We start from the raw sequence: 21,923 nt of genomic DNA, 5'->3' as shown, positions 1-21,923 counted from the left end.
CCGTATCTCAGTTGGGAGGCTATTCCACAATGATCTGCCTTTAATTGAAAGTACATTTTAACCGAAAGTGGTCCGTCTACGGTGGACCTCACAGTCTCCTCTGGTTTCTGATCTAGTGCAGCGTCCAGTGTGTTCTTTGTGGGTGAATTCCCCTAAGGGGGGGCAGTCCATGTAAACATTTATAAAAAAAACACATACTTTTAAAAGATTTAACATGTTCAAAACTCAAGAAATTGTGTTTTTCAAGGATGGTACAGTGGTGGTATGAATGTGGCTTTCTGTCACACACCTTGATAGCTCTCTTGTCCAGCTGTCCAATGGGTTTCAGGTTTGTGGCACATGAACAGTATGTCTTTAATCTCCGTGAGTCCTTTTGATTCGTGGTTTTCTTTGATTGTTTTACCGACGCTTTCATGCAGATCTCATCATTCTCAGCAATGTCACTTTTTCTTTAACATCTTCTTGTCACTTCTAGCTGTTATTCATCTCCAGACTTCAAAAGTAGTTTCCATCTGCGGCCATAAGTCAATCTGAGACTTTGAACTTAAAACTTTAAGAGTTTAAGAGTTAAATTGTGTATTTAAATCACTTGAGAGACACGTAAACATAACTCCTCCCACTCACAAATGCAGTGGAAGAACAAACACACATGGTACTCGGTGTTCAGCCTCCTGCTGTCTATGTCGATGATATCACCTGCCTGCAGCATAAAGGTCATGCACTGTATGCTGCTTACGGGACAGTTTGAGCTTATTACTGTTGGGGGGAATTCACTTTATTATATCTGTTCATTATGACTGCATGAGAGCGTATTCGTTCCTCCCTCTGCCCTTAATTGAGTGAAATTGAGCCCAAAGTCGAACGTCCCTCTGCAGCTTCTTCATCATCTCTGGTCCTGCAGAATGATTTATGGCGGTGCCCATGAAGCGCATTGTGTTATCTGCGATACCACAATGCAGGGGTTTTGTTATTCCTAATAAATAAATGAACCTCTGGGGGGTTTCACTGCCAGTGAAGCAGATCTGCTGAACAGTGCATGCATGGGAGCACATGTGCCAGACAACAAGAGAATGGATCCAAGGCTCTGATTGTCATTTGATCTGTGGACATCAAACGCTGGAAAATAGAATGAACAAAGAGATGAAAGGAGTTTGCATATTAGGGTTAGATGCTACTTTGACACGGGTGCAACAGGCTAACAGCACGGGATCTTCTTTCTCTTGCAGACAATATTTATAAAGAATTTGGCATTGCCTCACTGAAACTGGAATTGCTTTAAAGAGTCATTGTGTTTGTTCAAATTATTTTAATATGCACGAATAATTTGCATAACATCAGATTGGCACTCAAAGGAGACAATTCTGCCCGGGTGGAGCTCCTGCTGAAAGGATTTACTGAAACAAGTGTTCAATTATTTATTCAAATGTTCTGCTTGTGATTCATTTGTCCATAAGTGTAATTTACTGTGTCTTCAAAGACTGCTCGCTCCGGCTTCACATGTTGATAATGTATCATCACATGCAGAATAATGCAGGTGTTGCAGGCCTCTTATCTCCCAGTGGAAATATCCATAACAACAGACACGTCAGCTAAACACAAACACGCTATTGTTTAACAGTATCGGTATATTCATTTTACATGTGGATTGTGTGCGTTATTTTTCACATATGGTGCTTTTTAGACATCTTAATTAATTGGACACTGTGGCCAGCCGTCAGCTTGCCGAAAGCTGTAAGCTCTTGTCAGCATATGAAAACCCTTCAGATCAGTGAGTCGAAACATTGCTGACACACTGCAAAAGCAGATCATATTTACAGAGTTTCAGTTTGAAGACTTATTGAGTTTCACATTTTTATCTATACACTCAACTTATAATGGGATTTTTCATTTTCCATAGGCTGGGTTTTTTATATTATCTGGATTGCTGTTATCTGTTCTCTTGCTTTCTCTCATGCTGCAGAGACGGATGCCGGATTGAAGCAGATATCTCTTGAATTTTTGACATCCCTTCTTTCTTCTCGTGTAGCTGTATTGCCTCGGGGCTGCTCTGTGTTTTTTTCAGCGCTGCTCTTTTGTTTGCTGTACTTTGCAGTGGAACTTCTTTTTCCAAGCTTTTGTGACGGTATGTAGCTCCTCTTGTGATTGTTCTGTTCCAAGCCCTGATGTGGGAGCAGACAATGACGAAATCAAGACATGCCTCCTGGGGTAATCCTACTTTCTTCAGGACCTGTGTGTTTGTCCCAGACAGGAGGAAGGATCTCTTCTCATTAGAGATCATTACTTTTAAGAATTCTTAAAAGGACATTTCTTTGGAGTCCCTAAGACATCCGGGACGTCGAGAAAAAGGGAACATTTTGTTCTGAAAGCCTTTTTAAAGTAGTCTGAATCATATTGTATTTCCAGCCCAGTTGATGCAATAACAGAGTAAAAAATGCAAGAGCGCTATTTGGAGTGAATATTAACATTTTAACAGTGATGGCTATTCTTAGAAAAAGTGGTTTTGTAATGTGCATTCTTCTAGTCCTACTTCATGTTCCTCTACCATGCTGCTTTTCTTCCTTAGTTTGCATGATGGTGTATCCCCCACGCAAACACGCTGTAAAATATGGTGGAGGTATATGTTTTATCAGATGAATGCACACGTAAAAAAACAACCCTTATCTCTTTTTTATGGTTTGTTGGTGCTATGTAGGTCATCAAGGCTCTAAGCACGCTTTTGTTCAAGGTGGAAGGGCATTAAACTTGCATTAGCTTCTTACTCTGTGACACTAATGAGGTTAGATAGGGAGTTGGCTTGGCAACTGGAAGGTCACCAGTTCAAGTCCCGGCAAGACCAAGTGCTACCGAGGTATCCCTGAGCAAGGCACCGTTCCCTACACTGCTCCCCGGGCGCTGTTCAAAATGGCAGCACACTGCTCCTAACACAGGATGGGTCAAATGCAGAGAAACAATTTCCCCACGGGGATTAATAAAGTATATCAAATCAAATCAAATTAAAGTTATGAGCAAACGTTTGCAAGATCACAGGCATACAAAAGAGCTGCATCAATTAACGTTCTGAGCAGATACACAACAGCACTTGAGAAAAGGGTTCATTATATTGATGTTCCATTTGATCCGTTGTTGACATTAGAAGTAGTTGGAAAACATTACTGCAGCACAAGGCATCAAGTGCACCAAGTAAAGTAATTCTAGGTATTTCTAGAATGAGTGAGAAAGTTTTTAGAGCAAGAGCACTGCAGAGCATTCGATAATCTTTCAGGAAAGAGAGTTCTGGTTTTGTGAGAGTTTTCAACCCCCTGCTGTGTTATCGGCTAGGACAAATCGTTGTCTGGTTGCAGTCTAGAGGATGCTAGAAGCTCTGATATGTGTGCACCCACTGTGTGTGTGTGTGTGTGTGTGTGTGTGTGTGTGTGTGTGTGTGTGTGTGTGTGTGTGTGTGTGTGTGTGTGTGTGTGTGTGTGTGTGTGTGTGTGTGTGTGTGTGTGTGTGTGTGTGTGTGTGTGTGTGTGTGTGTGTGTGTGTGTGTGTGTGTGAGAGAGAGGTTGTTACTCACTGGTACTGCCTCAGTTTGTGCTCCGCTGTGTCCCAGAGTCTCAGTTGATCCTCACAGCTCCTTTCAGCAGAGCCCCCCGAGCAGAACGGACAGTATATGTCAATGAATTATTGATCACTGGTGGTTCATTTTTTTTTATCATCCACCACATTTTCAAAGGGATTCCACATTTTGACAATATTGATATATAACGATATCATTCAAAGAAACTCCTCTGCCCTGACAGTGTGGGCAGGAGCACAGATATACTGCAAGCTTAAACTAAAACAGTTTAAGACACGAGTTGTCCATTGACGTTTTTACTGAAAGCAATGAAAGCGATTACAATTTGGAGAAAAACAACACTTATGTCTTACTTTGACCCTCTGCTGGCAGCAAGTTCAAAGCCACATCGTTTAGGTTGAACTGCACACACCCCTCTGCTCCTGACACTGCTTGACATGCACATCTTTGATATGCTCATAACGGCAGGGAACATGTTTAATGCACAGTTTGAGACCCTGTGTATGGCAGAGATGGAAATCAAGCTGCAAGGTATGGGCGAATAACCCCGGGAATTATTGAGCAACTTATTCATGTTCTCATATATTATTGATTATCGCACAATCACCCCCAGACATGCAGTTCAGTTAATGTTCAGCACGTGCAACATGTTGTAGCCTGAGATCTGTTTTATTTCAAATATGTAAACGCTGGCTTTGCAACCGTTATCTTATTCTCTCTATATCTGCAACACATAGCTTCATGTCTCATTCAAAGCGTTTGTGTTTGCTTGATGGTCAGTTATAATTTGCAGTCGCTGATGCATTTATGGTGTTAATTATTTCAGATCAAAGGAAAAATAAGGAAAGGAAAATAATGGCTTTAACAGCCTCTTCAACTTTCCTCTATATTTTCTTTTAGAGTTTCCTCTGCAAACCACCAAAGTAAAGTGAACATTTGCATATTTTCATTAACTCTAATTGGAAGCCCCACTTGTGAACAGGATTTTGCCAATCACTGACATATTTGATAAATCTGGGCGGGCCTCAATATGTATATTTCTCCTCTGTTTTGGTCGACCATTACTGTTCTTGTGCAGAGGATGCTCTCTTACTGCCAACAGCGTGTCAGCAGATCGCTGTCTTTACCTGCTATGATGACCTCTTATAACAACCTATGTTTATGTTCTCTTGATGTGTAACTGTGACCTCTCTGTGAAGCAAAGGCAAAAGTGACATGACATTGTTATTGTGGCAACAATATTTTAGAAAGGAAAGTTTGATGTACTAAGTGTGTACGCAAGACTTTACAATCAGAAAAGGTTTAAGATATTAACGTTTACTCTTGTTATTAAACGTTTGTTTTCCTCTGGTGGCAATTTGACCCGCGACTCCTCTCACTGATTTGACCAAAGAGTCAGTTGCTGCCGCTATCATCTGCATAGTTGACCAAACACCTTCAGTGTTTAATCTACTGTGTGTTAAAGTACAGTAGCACAGTAGTGTTTCACAGAGCCCCCCCCATCCTTCCCCTCTTCCTCCTCCTCTCTCTGTATTTTCAGCCATGTACCTCCACCTCTTCCTCTCTCCCTCCCCTCCTCCCTCCTGGGCATCTGTTATCTTGCATGGCTGGTCTGGAGGATGTGCACCTGACGGGTGAACAGTATGGAAATATAGTTCCAAATATAAGGAAACTGCAGGAGGATTTCTTTTCAGGGATTTGTATTGTGATCAACCTCTGTGAAGATCAGTAGTCCTTCATGCGGTATGTATAAAACATATTGTTCACACATTGTGTGTTTGTCTTAGTTTTGGTAGATTATTGTTGGATGGGACGACACGCTAATAACTTAATTATCAATACATTGATTTGCCAGTTAGTTCATTCGTTTAGTGGTCAATTAAATGTGAATTACACATTGCTTACATTTTCCGCAGATTGGCTTATTGATTATCTAATTGATTCAGGGTTTCAGTAACAATTTAGCTTTTCATTTACTGTTATTTAATTAACTGTCAGCTGGTCAAACTGCACTTTATATTATATTATATTGTAGGATGAGAATCCAAGTGCACATTTTCAGGCGTGGTCGGATTTGATTTGACTGGAAAAGCTTTTTATCTTCATTTTTACGAGTCTTTCTTTTTATTCGTATTCCCATGCCTCCAGGCTTTTACTTTTAAATCTCTCTTGGATCTTATCCATGAACCTGTCAATTGCCTTTATCCAATGAAAAGAGGTTAAAGGTTGCCTCGAGAATAACGAGGGAAAGATCAGAGCAGAAATTCAACTCTGATAGACTCGGCTGTGCTTGAAGAAACAAAAGGAAAGCCTTCCTATTCATTAATTCCCTGACATGTATCCATATCCGCAGCAAATTGGACAGTCACACTTATTTTTAATTATTAAGTCCCCTCATTTGTCGTCCCGCTGATGACATCACCAGCTCTTTGTTGATGTGGTGACATATGATCCAGATATTATCAATGTGGAGACACAGGATACTCTTTGTTTTGAGATTGAGGGTCTGGAGAGTTGGCGAAGGGGGATTAAATCCACATGAATTAAATGTCTAGCCGAGTTAAAAAGACATCCATGACAAACGTTGTGGTGTTGGGTTGCATTTTGATTGAGTCCACGAGAGGTTCATGGGGTTTTCAGTCTGAGGCAAGTTCAGTACAAAGTTTTATCACTAAAGTTTATAAATTTTTTCTTTTTGGTTTTGAGTGTACTGATGGAAAAATCATCTCATTAAAAAGAATCAAAAGGTTCACTTCATCATGATATACAGTATGACCCCTCTCTCTTTTTTCTCCCATCTTCTGTCTCTGTCTCCTCCCTCAGAGCAGGGAAGGGAGTCTTCTCAGCCATGAAGCTCGGCAAGATCAAGAGCTCTAAGGATGATCACAAGAAACTAGCAGGTATAACAACCCTCAAGACACAAGATGAGGCCCATTTAACCCAAGCTTAAGATAATATTTGACGGCACATTGCTTACACATGTAACATAAAAACAACAGAACAACAATAAGGACGCCATACAACATAAATTACAGGGTACAGTTTACAAAACTCTATTTACAGTGACAGTGTTACCCAGACTCAAAGATAAACTCGTGAAATATACATTGATAATTGAAACAAAAGTACTGGAATAAGCCTATTAATACATTACATTGAGTGTTTTTTTTTATTTGTTCCACAAATATATAACATGCATGAAGATCTACATAAAAATCACACCCGCCTCAGTTTACAGTCCACTCAAATCTACACATTATTGCTCACATGCACATACCTACATTACCCCTTTCTTGGCAAATTATAAATAAATACAGATAGTCATTTAAATTCTCTGACCGTCCCCTGGGTCGTCCGTACCAGAGGTCGCATTAACCAAATATTTTCAGTCTATGACAGATTTTTTTAACAATGACGGAAAAATCTGAAAGCAGTCCGAAGTCTGAGTCATATTTTGATGGTTGACAGTTCACAAGCGTGCTCTCCCCCCCCCCCCCCCCCCCCCCTTTTGTAAAGACCGACGGGTAATACTGGATTTATATGGAAATGTGAAAAAGTCTAGCGCAACCTCTGGTCGGTACAGACAGGTATGCTTACAAATCCGAAACAGGTGCTAGTTAAAAATGAAATATAAAAGAAAAGAATACCCAACCACATTGAGTGTTTTTAATTGCGTAATGTAAACCACCCAAACTTTCCCAGAAAATAGAGAAGCCATGACCTCAGTCTCCTCATTAGAAGTCACTGCTGTGGTCCTCCCAACATCACACCTGTTCTCTCTGGTGATGGTCGCCATTGCTAATGTTAATGGTCTCGATTATGATTTTGTCGTTCAGAGGAGCCGGCGGTCCTGGAAATGGAGGACCTGGACAGGAAGGCGATGCGTCTTGCTGGGACAGTGGACCCAGACACCATCTCTTTGGCCTCCGTCACCGCCGTCACCACCAACGTCTCCAATAAGAGGTCTCTATTTGTTTCTACTTTGTGAAATGCGGCGTCCCACTTCCCTTTATATACTTATACATGTGGCTCACTCATGATAGGGGAATACGCTCCAACACACACACACACACACACACACACACACACACACACACACACACACACACACACACACACACACACACACACACACACACACACACACACACACACACACACACACACACACACACACACACACACACACACACACACACACACACACCCTTAATGTTTCACTCAGTACTGTACACCTCAAACTGCTGATGCTGCAGGATAACTTGAAGTTATGCCTTTTAATGGCATACATGTTTTAGAATAAACACATTCAGCCTGGGAGAATGGAAAAACGACAGCATGCACAATTTCAGATTCAAACTTGGAATTGAGTCTGTAATCATTTGCCACCTCAGAGTTGGAGCACAGGAGAATGTAATAAGCAAATGGTGTTGTGTTTCTGAAGGTCAAAGCCAGATATCAAGATGGAGCCAAGCTCTGGACGCCCAGTGGATTATCAGGTGTGTGTTTGTTTCTTTTTTTTGATGTACAACTGGCAGGATGATTTGAAAGAGGAAGAAGCCAAAGTACATCTTCAATGTGAATGCAGAAGAAGCTAAACTTTAGGCTGCCCTCTGAAGAAAAACTATCCATCATTTCGGAAAAACACATACTAGACACCACTCCCATATATGCACAACAATAACAACGATGTGACAGCAATTTATCTCCACAACATCAAAGAAAATAAATAAGAGAATAATTGTGTAACTGTCCTCCCATACTCACGGCCTATATTCAAGGCCCATTTTGTTAAAGAACATTGTGGGTACATTAATTCACCAGAATGAAAGCCTGCTTTAATCCTAGGGTGCAGACTTCCTTTTTATGTTTCCCTCTGTTCATTATCTAAGGACTAATTAGACCAGAGGGATATTACTTGGATGAAGATGCCTTTAACTGAAATCTAGTTTGTCCATCCAACGATAAAGTGTAATCTGGCAAGAGCACTCCTTGTCTGGAATCACAATCATTCGTTTTGGAAAGGTCAATTAGTTCGTTTTTGCCTTAAATTGTCCTCAGTGTTCGTGCTGCATTGTTTCATGATGTATGATGATTGTATTACTGCCACTGTTGGAGATAACTCTGATTCATATCTCATGTGCTTATGTCTCCCTTCAGATCAGCATCACGGTGATCGAGGCCCGGCAGCTCATCGGCCTCAACATGGACCCTGTGGTGTGTGTGGAGGTCGGAGACGAGAAGAAGTACACGTCGATGAAGGAGTCCACTAACTGCCCCTACTACAATGATGTGAGACCTCATACTGTATACAAGTTCCACCTGCAAAAACACAACTTTAAACTAATAATGACTTCCTTCTTTACCTCTGAATGTCAGCTACAATTTGTTCATCCTATTCTTCATTTTGTTTCTTCATCATAAACAATCATATGCCCAAGGCGGATGCAATTTGTACATCATATGTGGTATTCTAGTCAAGTTGGCATAATCTAACTTAAATCACATTCTGGCCAACACTGACTGAGATGTGTTGTTGAATCAGGTTGAAATTAAATTCAAAATAACAATAATACTCCCATTAAATACAAATATAGGCAGGTAAAAATCCTGCTACAGTATTTAAAATGTATTGTAGTGTTAATACAGTAAAAAACGTACACTTGTGGATGATTGGGTCCTGTAAAAATATTATGACAATGTTTGTTATATACCTTATAACTAATGCCAAAAAATAGGAGAAATGTGTATTAGCTACCTCAGTATGCTTTCAGTAGCATTTGTTAATGGGAATATATGAGCTACAAAACCAAGTTGTATTGGATAAGACCTGAAACAACATGATTGCTTTGATACTGTGCATTTATCTTATCACAGTGGTATTGTAAGAGCAGGTGTTTCTCATGAAGACATCAGTTAGTGCCTTTTTGTTGTTGTTCCTTCAACCAAACACTCACTCAATAGTAAGGGTTGGCAGTGGCGAGGGTCGTGCAGAGCTTAGAGAGGAAATCTGTCTGCTATTGATTCCTCCTGTTTGTGTGAAGATCCAGACAAACACACTGGAAACCAAAGTGATCAAGATAATAGTGGTTCATGCTTTCACTCCAAGTGTCCAGAACCTCCTGTTTGTTCTGAACCCGTGCTGCAGCTTCAGATAAATTCACACGCTTTCAAAATAATCTTCTGAAATGCGCTGCAGTGGAAAACTACAATCATCCCTGGTCTTTCAAGGTTTACCGATCATATTGCAACCACTACATCATCATGAGAAATACAATGTCACCTCATTTCATCAGCCATGTCCTCGTTGCTCTGCTTAGTCTTTCTTTTAGAATACATATATTATCCTGTACTAACAGAACTCACATTTAGCGTCATGAATGACCTGCGACATCCAGCAAAAAGGATGAAACAGTGTGCGACGCAGGCAGGGATCGGTGTGTGATATGAGGCAGATGGTTAGAGATGTAGCCTGCAGAAAAGTCAGTGATGTGCAGATGTGAAGAATCTGGCTGCGCCCTGTGTGATTCTTTCCTCTATTGTCAACGCACTCACATGAAGGAAGACAAACAAAGAGGAACTACACAATCTCATGAGACACATCTGAGTTTTCCTGTGTCTGTGTACCCTGCAAAGCCCTCTCTGTAGTAGAGATGTATAGCATAGCAGCACCAATACACTGATACCTGAAAACACCTACAGGAAAGACATGATGCAACTTTGAATCAGACATTTCTTTAAGCTACTCATCTTTGCTTAAGAACGAAATGTGAATTTCAAATGTAGCGCTGTGATGTGGCTACAGTATGATCTCCTGCGAGATGACAAGACCATGTTTCTCTCCACGCCCTCAGCTCTTTAAGTGAACTCTGCACTGATATCTGGATTTAAAAGTGACCTGCCACATTGTATTCCCAGGGCAAATCTGAAAAAGTGTTATCTAGTGGAATATGGGAATGCATTTTAATGGGCACAGCTTTTTTTTCTTCCGCTCTCTGCAGTATTTCGTCTTTGACTTCCACGTCCCACCTGACGTCATGTTTGATAAGATCATCAAGATCTCAGTAAGTAATCCGTACCCCAAGAGCACACACTGTAGTACGGCTAAACAAACTCTCACCACCCCATCATTCCTCTTCGGTGCATGTTTAGTGAACATTACATATTTGACATTACACTTCAGGTTCTTTTTGGGAGCGCTTGGCTGCATCATTTCATATTTGAATGAGAAAACATTGACTTTTATTCAGGAAAATCCTCCTTAGTACTTTATGTAACAGACAAGAGCCTCCTTTAGTATGCGCAGTTAAGTTCGAGGATATAAAATGATATTGCGGGTTATTGCATTAAAGTGATTAATTAATGATCTAAGAGAGTAACAGATAATGTTTAATGTAAAACTATGAAGACATTATACAGCCCTTACAGTAGTTAAACATAAAGACTGTGGCCATCTGTCTCTCTATAACACTCAGTCTAATGAATTATTTATGGGCGTTTCCAATGCAATAGTGAATCTATCGAGAGTTTACTCTTCGTCTAAATATTTCATCTTCAATTCTTTCTGCGCAGGTTATTCACTCCAAAAATCTTCTTCGGAGTGGGACCTTGGTGGGAAACTTCAAGATGGATGTTGGGACTGTTTACTCTCAGCCTGGTAAAATGAATAACTGATCATAAAATACAGGCATATTATATTTGAAAATGAACATGCATTTTGTCTTTTCCTCACTGCAAAGTGAAACTGGATTTAATTAAAGAAGTTCTTGATTTATATTTACCCTAGAACATCAGTTTTACCACAAATGGGCCATCATGTCTGATCCTGACGACATAACAGCGGGGTGCAAAGGATATGTGAAGTGTGACATCGCTGTGGTGGGGAAGGGAGACAACATCAAGACCCCGCACAAAGCCAACGAGACTGATGAAGACGACTTGGAGGGGTAATGAGCTGTGACGGATGTGTTTCAGATTTAATTCATTTAAAAATAATATTAAACATTTCCATTTTACTGATACTATAACAAATGTTACAGTGGATGTACATGTTCCCCCTATAACAGACATTTTAACATTTAAATAATAGAGATTTCTATTAAAGTATGTCTGAGATTATGAGAAGATACTCAATATTGAAAATGGTATCACTTTGACATTTACCAAAACTGTGTTAATATTACTGGTCATTCTCAAAAAATTCTCAATAATCTTCTAAAAGCTTTTTCCACAAGCTTTACTTTTCTGAAGGGTAATCTATAGCTCCACCATCTGTCTGAATGAGTTGTTGTGCTGCTGTTTGTCTGCAGGAACCTCCTGCTCCCTGAGGGCATCCCAGCAGAGAGGCAGTGGGCGAGGTTTTATGTGAAGATCTACCGCGCTGAGGGGCTTCCCAAGATGAACACCAACATCATGGCTAACGTGAAGAAGGCCTTCATAGGAGAGAACAGAGACCTGGTGGACCCCTACGTTCAAGTGCAGTTTGCTGGGCAGAAAGTAACTACCACCACACCCTGCAGTCCTCTATGCTATAGTACTTTTCTAGTGATGTTAGCACTCCCAGAGGGATCAATATATAGCTTCCTTACAATACCTGTGGTTTTGTTAATGCATGCATTTGTATGATGGATTTCCTGGACGGTAAAGCTTTAAAGTAATCAAATAGTTGTACGAACCTCTTTCTATATACATATCATTATAAGAGAGAGGCATAATGAAAACATATCATAGTTTAATTTCACTGCACAAAACCATTATATATTATTTCTGTTTAAATTAACATTAGGTACCCATAGGTTTTACTACCTTTATTTTATTTTATTCAATTGTTTTTTGCAATTTTAGAGTCTCTTTTCCTCATTATTGTTTCGACAGGATTTAATTTCTGATAAATGGAACAAGTTCAGTTACACAAAGATGATATTTTATACTAAATGAACTGCAGCTTTGACAAATATCTAATTCATTTATCTTACTGAGGCTGCGGAAGTCTTATATTAACTTTTGGTAAGCTCCAAAAAGCATTTTCACACAAAGCGAGGACTGAAACTCATCCCGCATGCCTTACATTTTAATGTTCTGTCTTTGCAACCAGTATAAGCCCATATAGACATTCTTACAATTTGCATAAGGGCAGAGCATTGTTTTGGGACGAGCATAAAGAAACGAGCAATTTACATTTACTACTTTCTGAAAGTCTATGAAGTAGAATAGCTCAGTTTAGTATTTAGTTCTTGTTCCTAAGAGTTTCTCCTTCATGTGTCTCCAGGGGAAGACTTCGGTCCAGAAGAGCAGTTATGAGCCCATCTGGAACGAGCAGGTGGTCTTCACCGAGCTGTTCCCCCCGCTCTGCAAACGCTTGAAGGTCCAGATACGAGACTCGGATAAGGTCAACGACGTCGCCATAGGAACCCACTTTGTTGACCTACGTAAGATATCAAATGAAGGGGACAAAGGTAGGTCAACACCATAGGTCAACACACACAGTCCGTCTTGTTAGAGTTTTTTTTGACAAATATTTGTATTGGTATTTCGTTTTTTCAGCATAGAGCCAAGTATTTCAAGTGCTACTCAACTGGCTATAGATAAGCCAGTCCTTTATTAGTATATAAGTGCTGTGTTAGCAGTTCTTTGTTAGTAATTCTATTGCTCGAGGTGGAGTCGAAAGAGATGAGTTTTCAGTCTGCGCCGGAAGGTGTGTAAGCTTTCTGCTGTCCTGATGTCAATGGGGAGCTCATTCCACATATATATATATATATATATATGCGTAAGTAGACATGTGGTAAATATTGTAATTTAAACATTACAAGTTACAAGGCCGGTAGACAAGTAGCCATATCACATCCAACCATTATAGAGGACAAGGTCAATTAGGAGGCACATTTATTTCCACAAACTCCAAGAATTCCCCCCATATTTGATGGAACACTTCAGGCTTTCCCTTTATGGCAAATGTCAATTTTTCTAAGGCTAAACAATGAGAGAGATTTTTGAACCAGTGATTGATCGAGGGGTTTTCTGGGTTTTTCCAAAAGACAGCTATTGTGTGTTTAGCTTGGAGAAGAGAAAAGACTACTAGTCTTTTCTTAGTGATATTAAGTCTGGGAGATAGAGTTGATTAGCTTTCATGTACATTAATTAGTCAATCTTAACTAGTTATATTTTACCGTATGTAGTAAAGCTGTGCTTTATGATCCGAACCACGTGACCCACCTGACCTGTTTTCATTTCATTTCATTTCAAACCTTTATTTAACCAGATTGGTCCCATTGAGATCATAGATCTCTTTTTCAAGGGAGACCTGCAGCATATAGGTTCCACATGAAACATAAAACAATAAAGGACATTATACATTATATTTACAGGATACATAGTTATAGACATTTACAAGTGCCCATTGTATCAGCAAGCATTTCATTTAGCCTAGCTTTAAAAACATGCAGAGGAATGAGATTGCTCAGTTTCAATTCTTGCTGAAGATTGTTCCAAGCAAGTGGAGCTGCGCACATAAAAGCTGTCTTACCGAAGACAGTCCTTGCTCTTGGCACATCTAACAAGACTACATCATGCGATCTCAGACAATAGCTGCTTGCAACTCTCTGTGTTATCAGAGAGCAGATATATATGTTGCTAATGGCTGTATGAATTTGGTGGAAGACATTAAAATGTACTTGAAATCAATACACACATTAGCATATATTAAATCCCCACACACCAGCGATGCTGTCACATTTCTAGATGGAGGAAAGATTGGTGAGCATGACCAGTTACTTCTATCTTGACTGATCAGACAACCAAGAGTAAAACCCTGCATAAACTCAAACATAATGAACTTATAATGTAAAAAAAAAACTTAAATATCCACACTGTTCATTTTCACAGCACACTTAACAGCTTCGCTTAAACAGTACTCAAATCAAGTCAAAAGTGATTAATTAAAATCTGCTTTTAAACACTGGCTTCATGAAAATGAGCTATGAAAGAAGTGGCTCTGGTGAAAAAGTAAAAAAAAAGGTTTTTAACTAATAATAAAGCCCAATAAGGATCAGAGGCTTGATAGTCATTCTTTGTTTCTAGAGGAGTGAAGATCTAGTGTTTGATGCTCTGGATGTTGATACTTAAAAACCCTTAAATACAATTGTCAAAGGGTTCTCATACAGACATTTCCTTCTCCCTTTCCCTTCTCCAGGGTTCCTGCCCACCATGGGTCCGGCCTGGGTCAACATGTACGGGTCGACGCGTCAGTACACTCTGATGGACGAGCACCAGGACCTGAATGAGGGTCTCGGAGAAGGCGTGTCCTTCAGAGCTCGTCTCCTGATCTCCATGGCCGTCGAGATCCTAGACACCACTTCTCCTGAGCTCATGAGCTCCACCGAGGTGCAGGTGGAGAGCGTGTCCAACATCTCAGAGGTGAGAAGATCTGACACAGCTGAGTGGGTATTGGATAGTCTCTTTGATGTAACCATCCAAACTTTGTTCACCGAGGGCCACATACAGCCATATACGAAGGGCTGGGCCCCCAACTAGAGGTGAGGAATTTTGCCTCATAAGTTAAGTTCTAAGGCAGCAAAATCACTGAAATGTAGGTCAATGATGCTTAATACTTGAATATACTTTTTTTTTAAAACAACAGCCTACATCACGGCTCTCCATAGGGATTCATTTATTTTGTTGGCAGCTCATTCCTTAAAACAGGACCCACAGATTGCTTATTATAAGAGGAAATAGGAAGGGTTTATTTAAAGCTCATTATGTAAATAAGTTATTGGACTTTTTTTTATCAACTAACATTTGTTTTCAGCTTTAATTGACTGAATTTATTTGAAAAGTGGGCTCGTTAACACATGACTACTACTGTGTAATATAGGTTTTCATCTATATTTAAGAAGTACAATAAAAGACAAGCACACGTTTCATTTGTTGGCCATTCTCCATTATACTTTTTGAATTTGATGAGAGCCGATTCAAAATGGTCCGCGGGCCGCATTTGGCCCCCGGGCCGTAGTTTGGACACCCCTGCGTGAGAGGATATTATTTTATGTAAATGAACCATTAATTTCTTATACTATAGAAATTCCATGCATTCAATGAAAATCTAATTATCCGACAAGAGAGTCAAATAATAAGCTGTTATCTTTGGCGCTGATCAATAAAAGGCTGTATGACTTCCCCTGAACTCCAACCAACTGTGTGATGCTACAATATACCGTCCATTTGGCACATGTGCAGTTCACTGCTCTTCAGGGAAATCAGAAACATTAGATGCCTTGCTCCAGGGCATGTTTGCCAGCAATTCGACCCCTTGGCTGTTGGTTTTGTTAATGTGTCCACTGGGAGCCTCAGTCATTGATGCCAGAATGAGTCTGTGCCAGTTGTCGAGCACTTTGCTTTCCAGGAGAGACAGATTAATAATTTAATCGAAGAAATGCTGTAAATTGGAACCACTTTAAAACAATGACAGCTCAAGGGGTTGCACTTCTGAAATGTAGCTACCCTCTAAATATTCAACTTGAGATTGGTTGTGTTCATTACTTGTTATCTATAACACAAAGAAATAGATAGTGAGTTCATTATTGGATGTAAAAAACGACGAAACAAAGCAATTAGCTGACTTTGGAGGTGAGACAGAAAACAAGTATTTCTTACCTGTAGATTGAGAGCGTTTCTCTGGGATCAAGGTGCAACGTAAATAAATAACACTAACACAAATAAATAAAAAGACATTTACACAACCCTGAGAGTGCAGATGTGCTGCCAACAAGGTAAAATAATAGTTAAATAGTGAAAACAGCAGTCTTGTTAAGTCATTGTACACTAAGGACACAGCATATTTGGGCATTCAAGGACAAATACTTGCTACTATAGCAACCTTTTTTGTTGTGCTAGTTGTGTTTAGTCTATTACCTACTACTAAACAAGAATCAATTTGACTCAGTGTGTTCAAATGTAATCCACCATGGGTCCAGTAAACAGGATAGTGTACAGGATGTAGGCCGCTATGTGCCTAGCTGTATTGCCGCTTGGAGACATGATGTGTTGCTCAAAACGATACTTTTAAAGGAATAATGATTATTATTATTATTATTATTCATATTTAATAACAAACACATGGATGAATGAAATCGTAGGGCAGAAAATAATGTGATAATGAGTGTACTTACTGTACCGATGTAATGTTCAATGGAAGTGGCTCAGTAACTCAGAGAGGAGGCAGGTTGTTTTATGTGCGCGGTGAATTACAGAGAAGAGCAGATGCTGCAGTTATTCTTTTGCAGACGCCACCATAAAATGAATGCCCATCAGGCCAATAAAATGTTACACTCTTTGTTTTGTTCGCGCTCCTCCTCTCTTCATCAGAGTGCCACTGGGAAAATGGACGAGTTCTTCCTCTTCGGTTCCTTCCTGGAGGCCACCATGATCGACAGGAAGATCGGAGACAAACCAATAAGTTTTGAAATCACAATAGGTAACGTACCCTTTTTCCTAATCCTGTTCATATTGAGCTACCCTCCACACGTTTACAATATGACAGAGAAATGTGACATTGTAATAAAGAAGTGCGATGATCTGTCCGTAAATAGGTAACTACGGCAACCAGATAGATGGTGTAAGCAAACCTTCCTCGGCGAAGAAGAGGAAGAAGAAAGATGGGGAGAGTGAGGAAGAGGAAAACGAGCTCATACAGAACTCCAGTGAGGATGAGGCGGACGAGGATGCAGACCTGGTGTCCGTCTCCTCCACTCCTCCAATGAGGCCCGTCATCACCGACAGGTCAGGGGTCAGAGGTCACTGGGTCAAGCTCAACAATGCAAACAGCCATGTCTGATATATTGCTGATGTTGTTTAAAAGTGCTTCACCTTCTTATCAGAGAAGACTGTTTGCAAGAATGAGACACTTTTCCCCAACACATTTTTTTTTAAATAAACATTGTTCTTGGTACACAAGTTAAGGGTTTTAAACTGGACTAACACATTTTGTTTGTACTTCGCAGGAATTACTTCCATCTTCCCTACTTTGACAAGAAGCCGTGTGTCTACATCAAAAGCTGGTGGCAGGACCAGAGGAGACGACTTTACAACTCCAACATGATGGACAAGATCGCTGACAAGCTGGTCAGTTTATACTTTTACCCTCAATGTGCAAAGATGTGCTTAATGGACATGCTTCCTCTTATTTTGATGTGGCTTCATGTAATTAATACCAAGAGTAGAAGTCTGTAGTCTTGCTAACAGCCTTGTGATAAACCTCATAATAAACAAACGACATATAAGGGATAGAAATAATATAAATACAAGTGAAATCGTTTTATTGTCTATATAAAAAGTGGTTGTATAAACTGTGTCTATCTTGTGAAAGGATACTTTTGTAGACAATAGTATCATGTTTTTGTATGTGTGTAAAGATAAAGGGTATTTGACATTTGTAAAATATGTGTTGTAAATAAACACATGGTCACTAACTGCTTGTTTTGTCCTGAGCTCCAGTATTTGTTGTGTCCCAACAGGAAGAGGGTTTGAATGATGTTCAGGAGATCTTGAAGACGGAGAAGGCTTTTCCTGAGCGCCGACTGAGGGGGGTGCTGGAGGATCTCGGCGTCGGCTGCAGGCAAGCGGGGGAAAAAACTGGATTGTGACCTGGAGATTTTGTTTTACAGATACAGAGTGTACAGAGAGTTTCTCCTGACACTGCAAGCTTTACAACTGCTGTAAAACTAAATGTCTTTTGGTCATTTACAGTCGCTTTGTGATACTGGCCAACAAGGATGTGAACCAGGCAGGCCGAACCAAACTGGATCGAGAGCGGCTCAAGTCCTGCATGAGAGAGATGGTATGATTCATGTTCCTCAAACACAGAATAAAAGCAAGCAGCTTTATAGATAGCTGTGATTTATCAATTTGGCTGCTCCTCAGTCTCTAATCCCCGCGCCTGCATGAGTCAATATGATTGAGTTTCTGTAAAGTCCAAACAGGGAAATACATATTTGGAATAAATGTTTACTCCTTTGAATAACTCCCTTGCATTCATTTGCATGCATTCGCAATGCTGTCAGATTCTCACAATATTTTCATATTCTAAATCCTTGTTTGTATTTGATTTTAAGTTGACTTCAAAAGGAAATGCAAAGGGAATGCAAACTGTTCTGTAGAGAAAGAAATGCAGTGTAAGCAGGTCTGTTGTGGTGGCTGATAAAAGGAGGAGGCTTTATTATATAATAATATATATCCAGTTTAAGAACAGGTACAGTGTTTGCCTGAGAAGTATGTGTCAAACTTAGAAAGAAGAAAATAAATAATTGTGTTTGTATTGCATACAGCTGCAGCTGTGCTACACTACTGTTGGTGGAATGTGAACAGCGATTGAAACATTGCAGAAGAACACACGTTTGTTTCACTTGAAAAGCAGGTGGTGAAAGGTCATGGATGTGCATGGATTAAAAAAGAAGCAATTAGAAATGACCAAGATGTTATTGTTTAATAAAGAGCCTCTTGGAATTAAAATACAAATCATTTTATTAAGAAAGTCCACTGTTTTGGTGTAATTAGATTAGACTTGAGCTATGATGTGTGCATGACATGTGTAAAGTATGCAAGCTGCAGACCCTTTGTATTAGTACGATTCATCATCCCTCCTCCCCTCTCCTCCTGCAGGACAGCATGGGCCAGCAGGCCAAGCAGCTTCGCACTCAGGTGAAGAAAAACACAGTCCGAGACAAACTCAAGCTGGTGCAGAACTTCCTGCAGAAGCTTCGATTCCTCGCAGACGAGGTACAGAATGAGTCCAAAGAAGTATTCCATGTGAAGTCATTAATACACTGTATATAAACACCCTACGTTATATCTGGGGAAATAACCTAGTAAAAGGAGCGTGCTGATCACCCACAAATCAAACATTTGCATTTGTCTTGTCCAGCCTCAGCACAGCATCCCAGATGTTTTCGTCTGGATGATGAGCAACAACAAGCGCATTGCCTACTCCCGGATTCCTTCAAAAGACATCCTCTACTCTATAGTGGATGAGGAAACAGGAAAAGACTGCTGCAAAGTCAAAGGTGTCTTCCTCAAGGTACAATCATAATTGTGTTCTCCTCTCAAGTCAAACAGTCTTTAAAACACATTTTCAACCATCTTCAATCGAAGACCTCTCAATATTCTCCACTCTAGTTAAATCTGAATTCATGCAATGATGTGCAGTGGTGGTGAATTGTCAATATACATGATTAAGTATTGACAAGTATTATGATGAATAGGCTTGTAAATCTTTCAGATTGAAGGCTGAAAATCAATGAAGTAGCTCCTACTATTTATATGGGCACTGATTTAAAATGTCTGCAAAACCACTACGAGGATTTAACGCCTACTTTCTTGTGTTTTTCTCAACGGTCTCATTTATTGAATGAAACCCTTTATGATATTTCAGTCTGCGGTTGTTGAAATCTTTGTCTGCAGCTGCCAGGTAAAAAGGGCTTCGGTCCCGCAGGCTGGACCGTTCAGGCGAAGCTGGAGCTGTATCTGTGGCTCGGCATCAACAAGCAAAGGAAGGACTTCCTCAGCGGTCTGCCTAACGGTTTTGAGGAGATCAAAGCCGCTAAAACGGGCCCCGGTCTTCAAGCCGTCCCCCCTGTCAGCCTCGTCTACAACAGTAAGCCCTTGGATAAAGAAGTTTGAATTCATTATTGTAAGGACATATTTTTCTTTCAATGGGAAGTTCTTGGGTTTTAAATCTGAAATCAATGTGAGGCAAAACCCAGAAAAGCAAACTCACTCAAAGAAGATATCTGAACTTTCCATTGATCGCTTTGACTATGTGGTTCACTTTTCTAACAAGATTTCCTTTAAAGGCCATAGATTGTCAGATAATGTAATGTGTGTGTGTGTGTGTGTGTGTGTGTGTGTGTGTGTGTGTGTGTGTGTGTGTGTGTGTGTGTGTGTGTGTGTGTGTGTGTGTGTGTGTGTGTGTGTGTGTGTGTGTGTGTGTGTGTGTGTGTGTGTGTGTGTGTGTGTGTGTGTGTGTGTGTGTGTGTGTGTGTGTGTGTGTGTCCAACAGTGAAGCAGGTGTTCCAGCTGAGAGCACACATGTACCAGGCCCGCAGTCTGTTTGCCGCTGACAACAGTGGCCTTTCAGATCCATTCGCCCGCGTCTTCTTCTCCACACACAGCCAGGTTACCGAGGTAGGACCATGAATATTTGCGAGTGTATACATTTGTGTGTGTTTAGGGTTTGAATCAAATATGTGTTAAACTGAGCTCATGTGTGTGTTGCAGGTCCTGAGCGAGACTCTTTGCCCTACATGGGACCAGCTGCTGGTGTTTGACGATGTGGAGCTGTTCGGGGAGGCCAGTGAGCTGAGAGACGACCCCCCCATCATAGTAGTTGAACTCTTTGACCAGGACACTGTGGTAGGGTCTTACTCTACCTGTGAATGACTGGATGCATGATAAAGAGGCCAAATGATAGATTCATGAATGCTTGTTGAACAGTTTTATGGCACTCATTTTACACTTATGATTCTAAAAGTGCTTTGCTTCTCCTTCATGTTCTGACTGTCTGTCCGCCCTTGTTTCACTCCACCCTGCCCTTCACCTGATCTCTTGTGCTGTGCTGGCTAAATAGAGTGTGAAAGTATTAGTGTTAAATTCAGTGTTAAATTAGAAACTCTAATAGCTATTAGCTGATGTAGCATTACAGGTTAATCTCTTTTGGAACAAAGTTGCATGTACTTTCTCCAGTTCCCTTCTCTGTGTTGAAACAGCAGCAGCTGCATGAGCATCAATGGTTGTTGTTGTTGTAGCTCCTCATACTCACACAAAACATTTATTTAAAAAAGTCATGCTGATGTATATTTAATTAGAACAACCCTCTTGGTTCCTTCACACTGTAATCTTAAGTCAGGGTGTTTGTTTGTGTTATGTAAGACTGCGTTTTTGCTGTTTACAATCAGCTACACTGACACCATGTGGTTGCCATGGTAACTGCACCTCCCGCTCCCGTGTCTAACTCCCTTTGTGCCGTCACTGTCACGACTTCCCGCTGTCACTGTGTGGTATTAAGGGCAAGGCAGAGTTCATAGGTCGGACATTCGCCAAGCCCACCATCAAGATGTGTGAGGAGTACTACGGCCCCCCGAGGTTCCCTCCCCAGCTGGAGTACTACCAGATCTACAGAGGGAACTGCACCGCCGGGGAACTGCTGGCTGCCTTCGAGCTGCTGCAGGTAACATATGCAAGGACACACACACATGTATATAAAGCAAACAAATGGATCAATTATTCCAAGTGTGTGAGGGCAAACACACATACTACTCCACAGGGTGTCCTATTTGAGAGCTTGTTTACACTGCTGTACAGTTTGCTGTGTGTGTTA

At 40.5% G+C, this 21,923-nt stretch overlaps 1 protein-coding gene across 7 annotated transcripts in view; it reads left to right on the top strand.

Annotated features, from left to right (window-relative positions):
- otofa (otoferlin a) overlaps positions 1 to 21,923 on the top strand; it is a 73,618-nt gene that overhangs the window by 36,851 nt on the left and 14,844 nt on the right. For 6 of the 7 annotated variants that reach the window (XM_034076032.1, XM_034076031.1, XM_034076027.1 and 3 more), the window contains exons 6-26: positions 6,383 to 6,459; positions 7,396 to 7,522; positions 8,004 to 8,058; positions 8,720 to 8,851; positions 10,561 to 10,623; positions 11,132 to 11,216; positions 11,346 to 11,505; positions 11,869 to 12,055; positions 12,828 to 13,014; positions 14,748 to 14,971; positions 16,919 to 17,027; positions 17,143 to 17,332; positions 17,554 to 17,674; positions 18,067 to 18,167; positions 18,299 to 18,389; positions 19,211 to 19,327; positions 19,473 to 19,625; positions 20,009 to 20,201; positions 20,607 to 20,731; positions 20,825 to 20,959; positions 21,612 to 21,773. In XM_034076032.1, the coding sequence (XP_033931923.1) occupies positions 6,383 to 6,459; positions 7,396 to 7,522; positions 8,004 to 8,058; positions 8,720 to 8,851; positions 10,561 to 10,623; positions 11,132 to 11,216; positions 11,346 to 11,505; positions 11,869 to 12,055; positions 12,828 to 13,014; positions 14,748 to 14,971; positions 16,919 to 17,027; positions 17,143 to 17,332; positions 17,554 to 17,674; positions 18,067 to 18,167; positions 18,299 to 18,389; positions 19,211 to 19,327; positions 19,473 to 19,625; positions 20,009 to 20,201; positions 20,607 to 20,731; positions 20,825 to 20,959; positions 21,612 to 21,773 (2,794 nt within the window). The remainder of the gene's footprint in view (positions 1 to 6,382; positions 6,460 to 7,395; positions 7,523 to 8,003; positions 8,059 to 8,719; positions 8,852 to 10,560; positions 10,624 to 11,131; positions 11,217 to 11,345; positions 11,506 to 11,868; positions 12,056 to 12,827; positions 13,015 to 14,747; positions 14,972 to 16,918; positions 17,028 to 17,142; positions 17,333 to 17,553; positions 17,675 to 18,066; positions 18,168 to 18,298; positions 18,390 to 19,210; positions 19,328 to 19,472; positions 19,626 to 20,008; positions 20,202 to 20,606; positions 20,732 to 20,824; positions 20,960 to 21,611; positions 21,774 to 21,923) is intronic. The other variant, XM_034076030.1, reaches the window with a different exon arrangement.

The sequence above is a fragment of the Pseudochaenichthys georgianus genome, chromosome 24 (genome assembly GCF_902827115.2).
Source record: "Pseudochaenichthys georgianus chromosome 24, fPseGeo1.2, whole genome shotgun sequence".
In the NCBI taxonomy this organism is placed as follows: domain Eukaryota; kingdom Metazoa; phylum Chordata; class Actinopteri; order Perciformes; family Channichthyidae; genus Pseudochaenichthys; species Pseudochaenichthys georgianus.
Note: the sequence above shows the minus strand (reverse complement) of the source record. Positions and strands in the feature narration are given on the sequence as shown.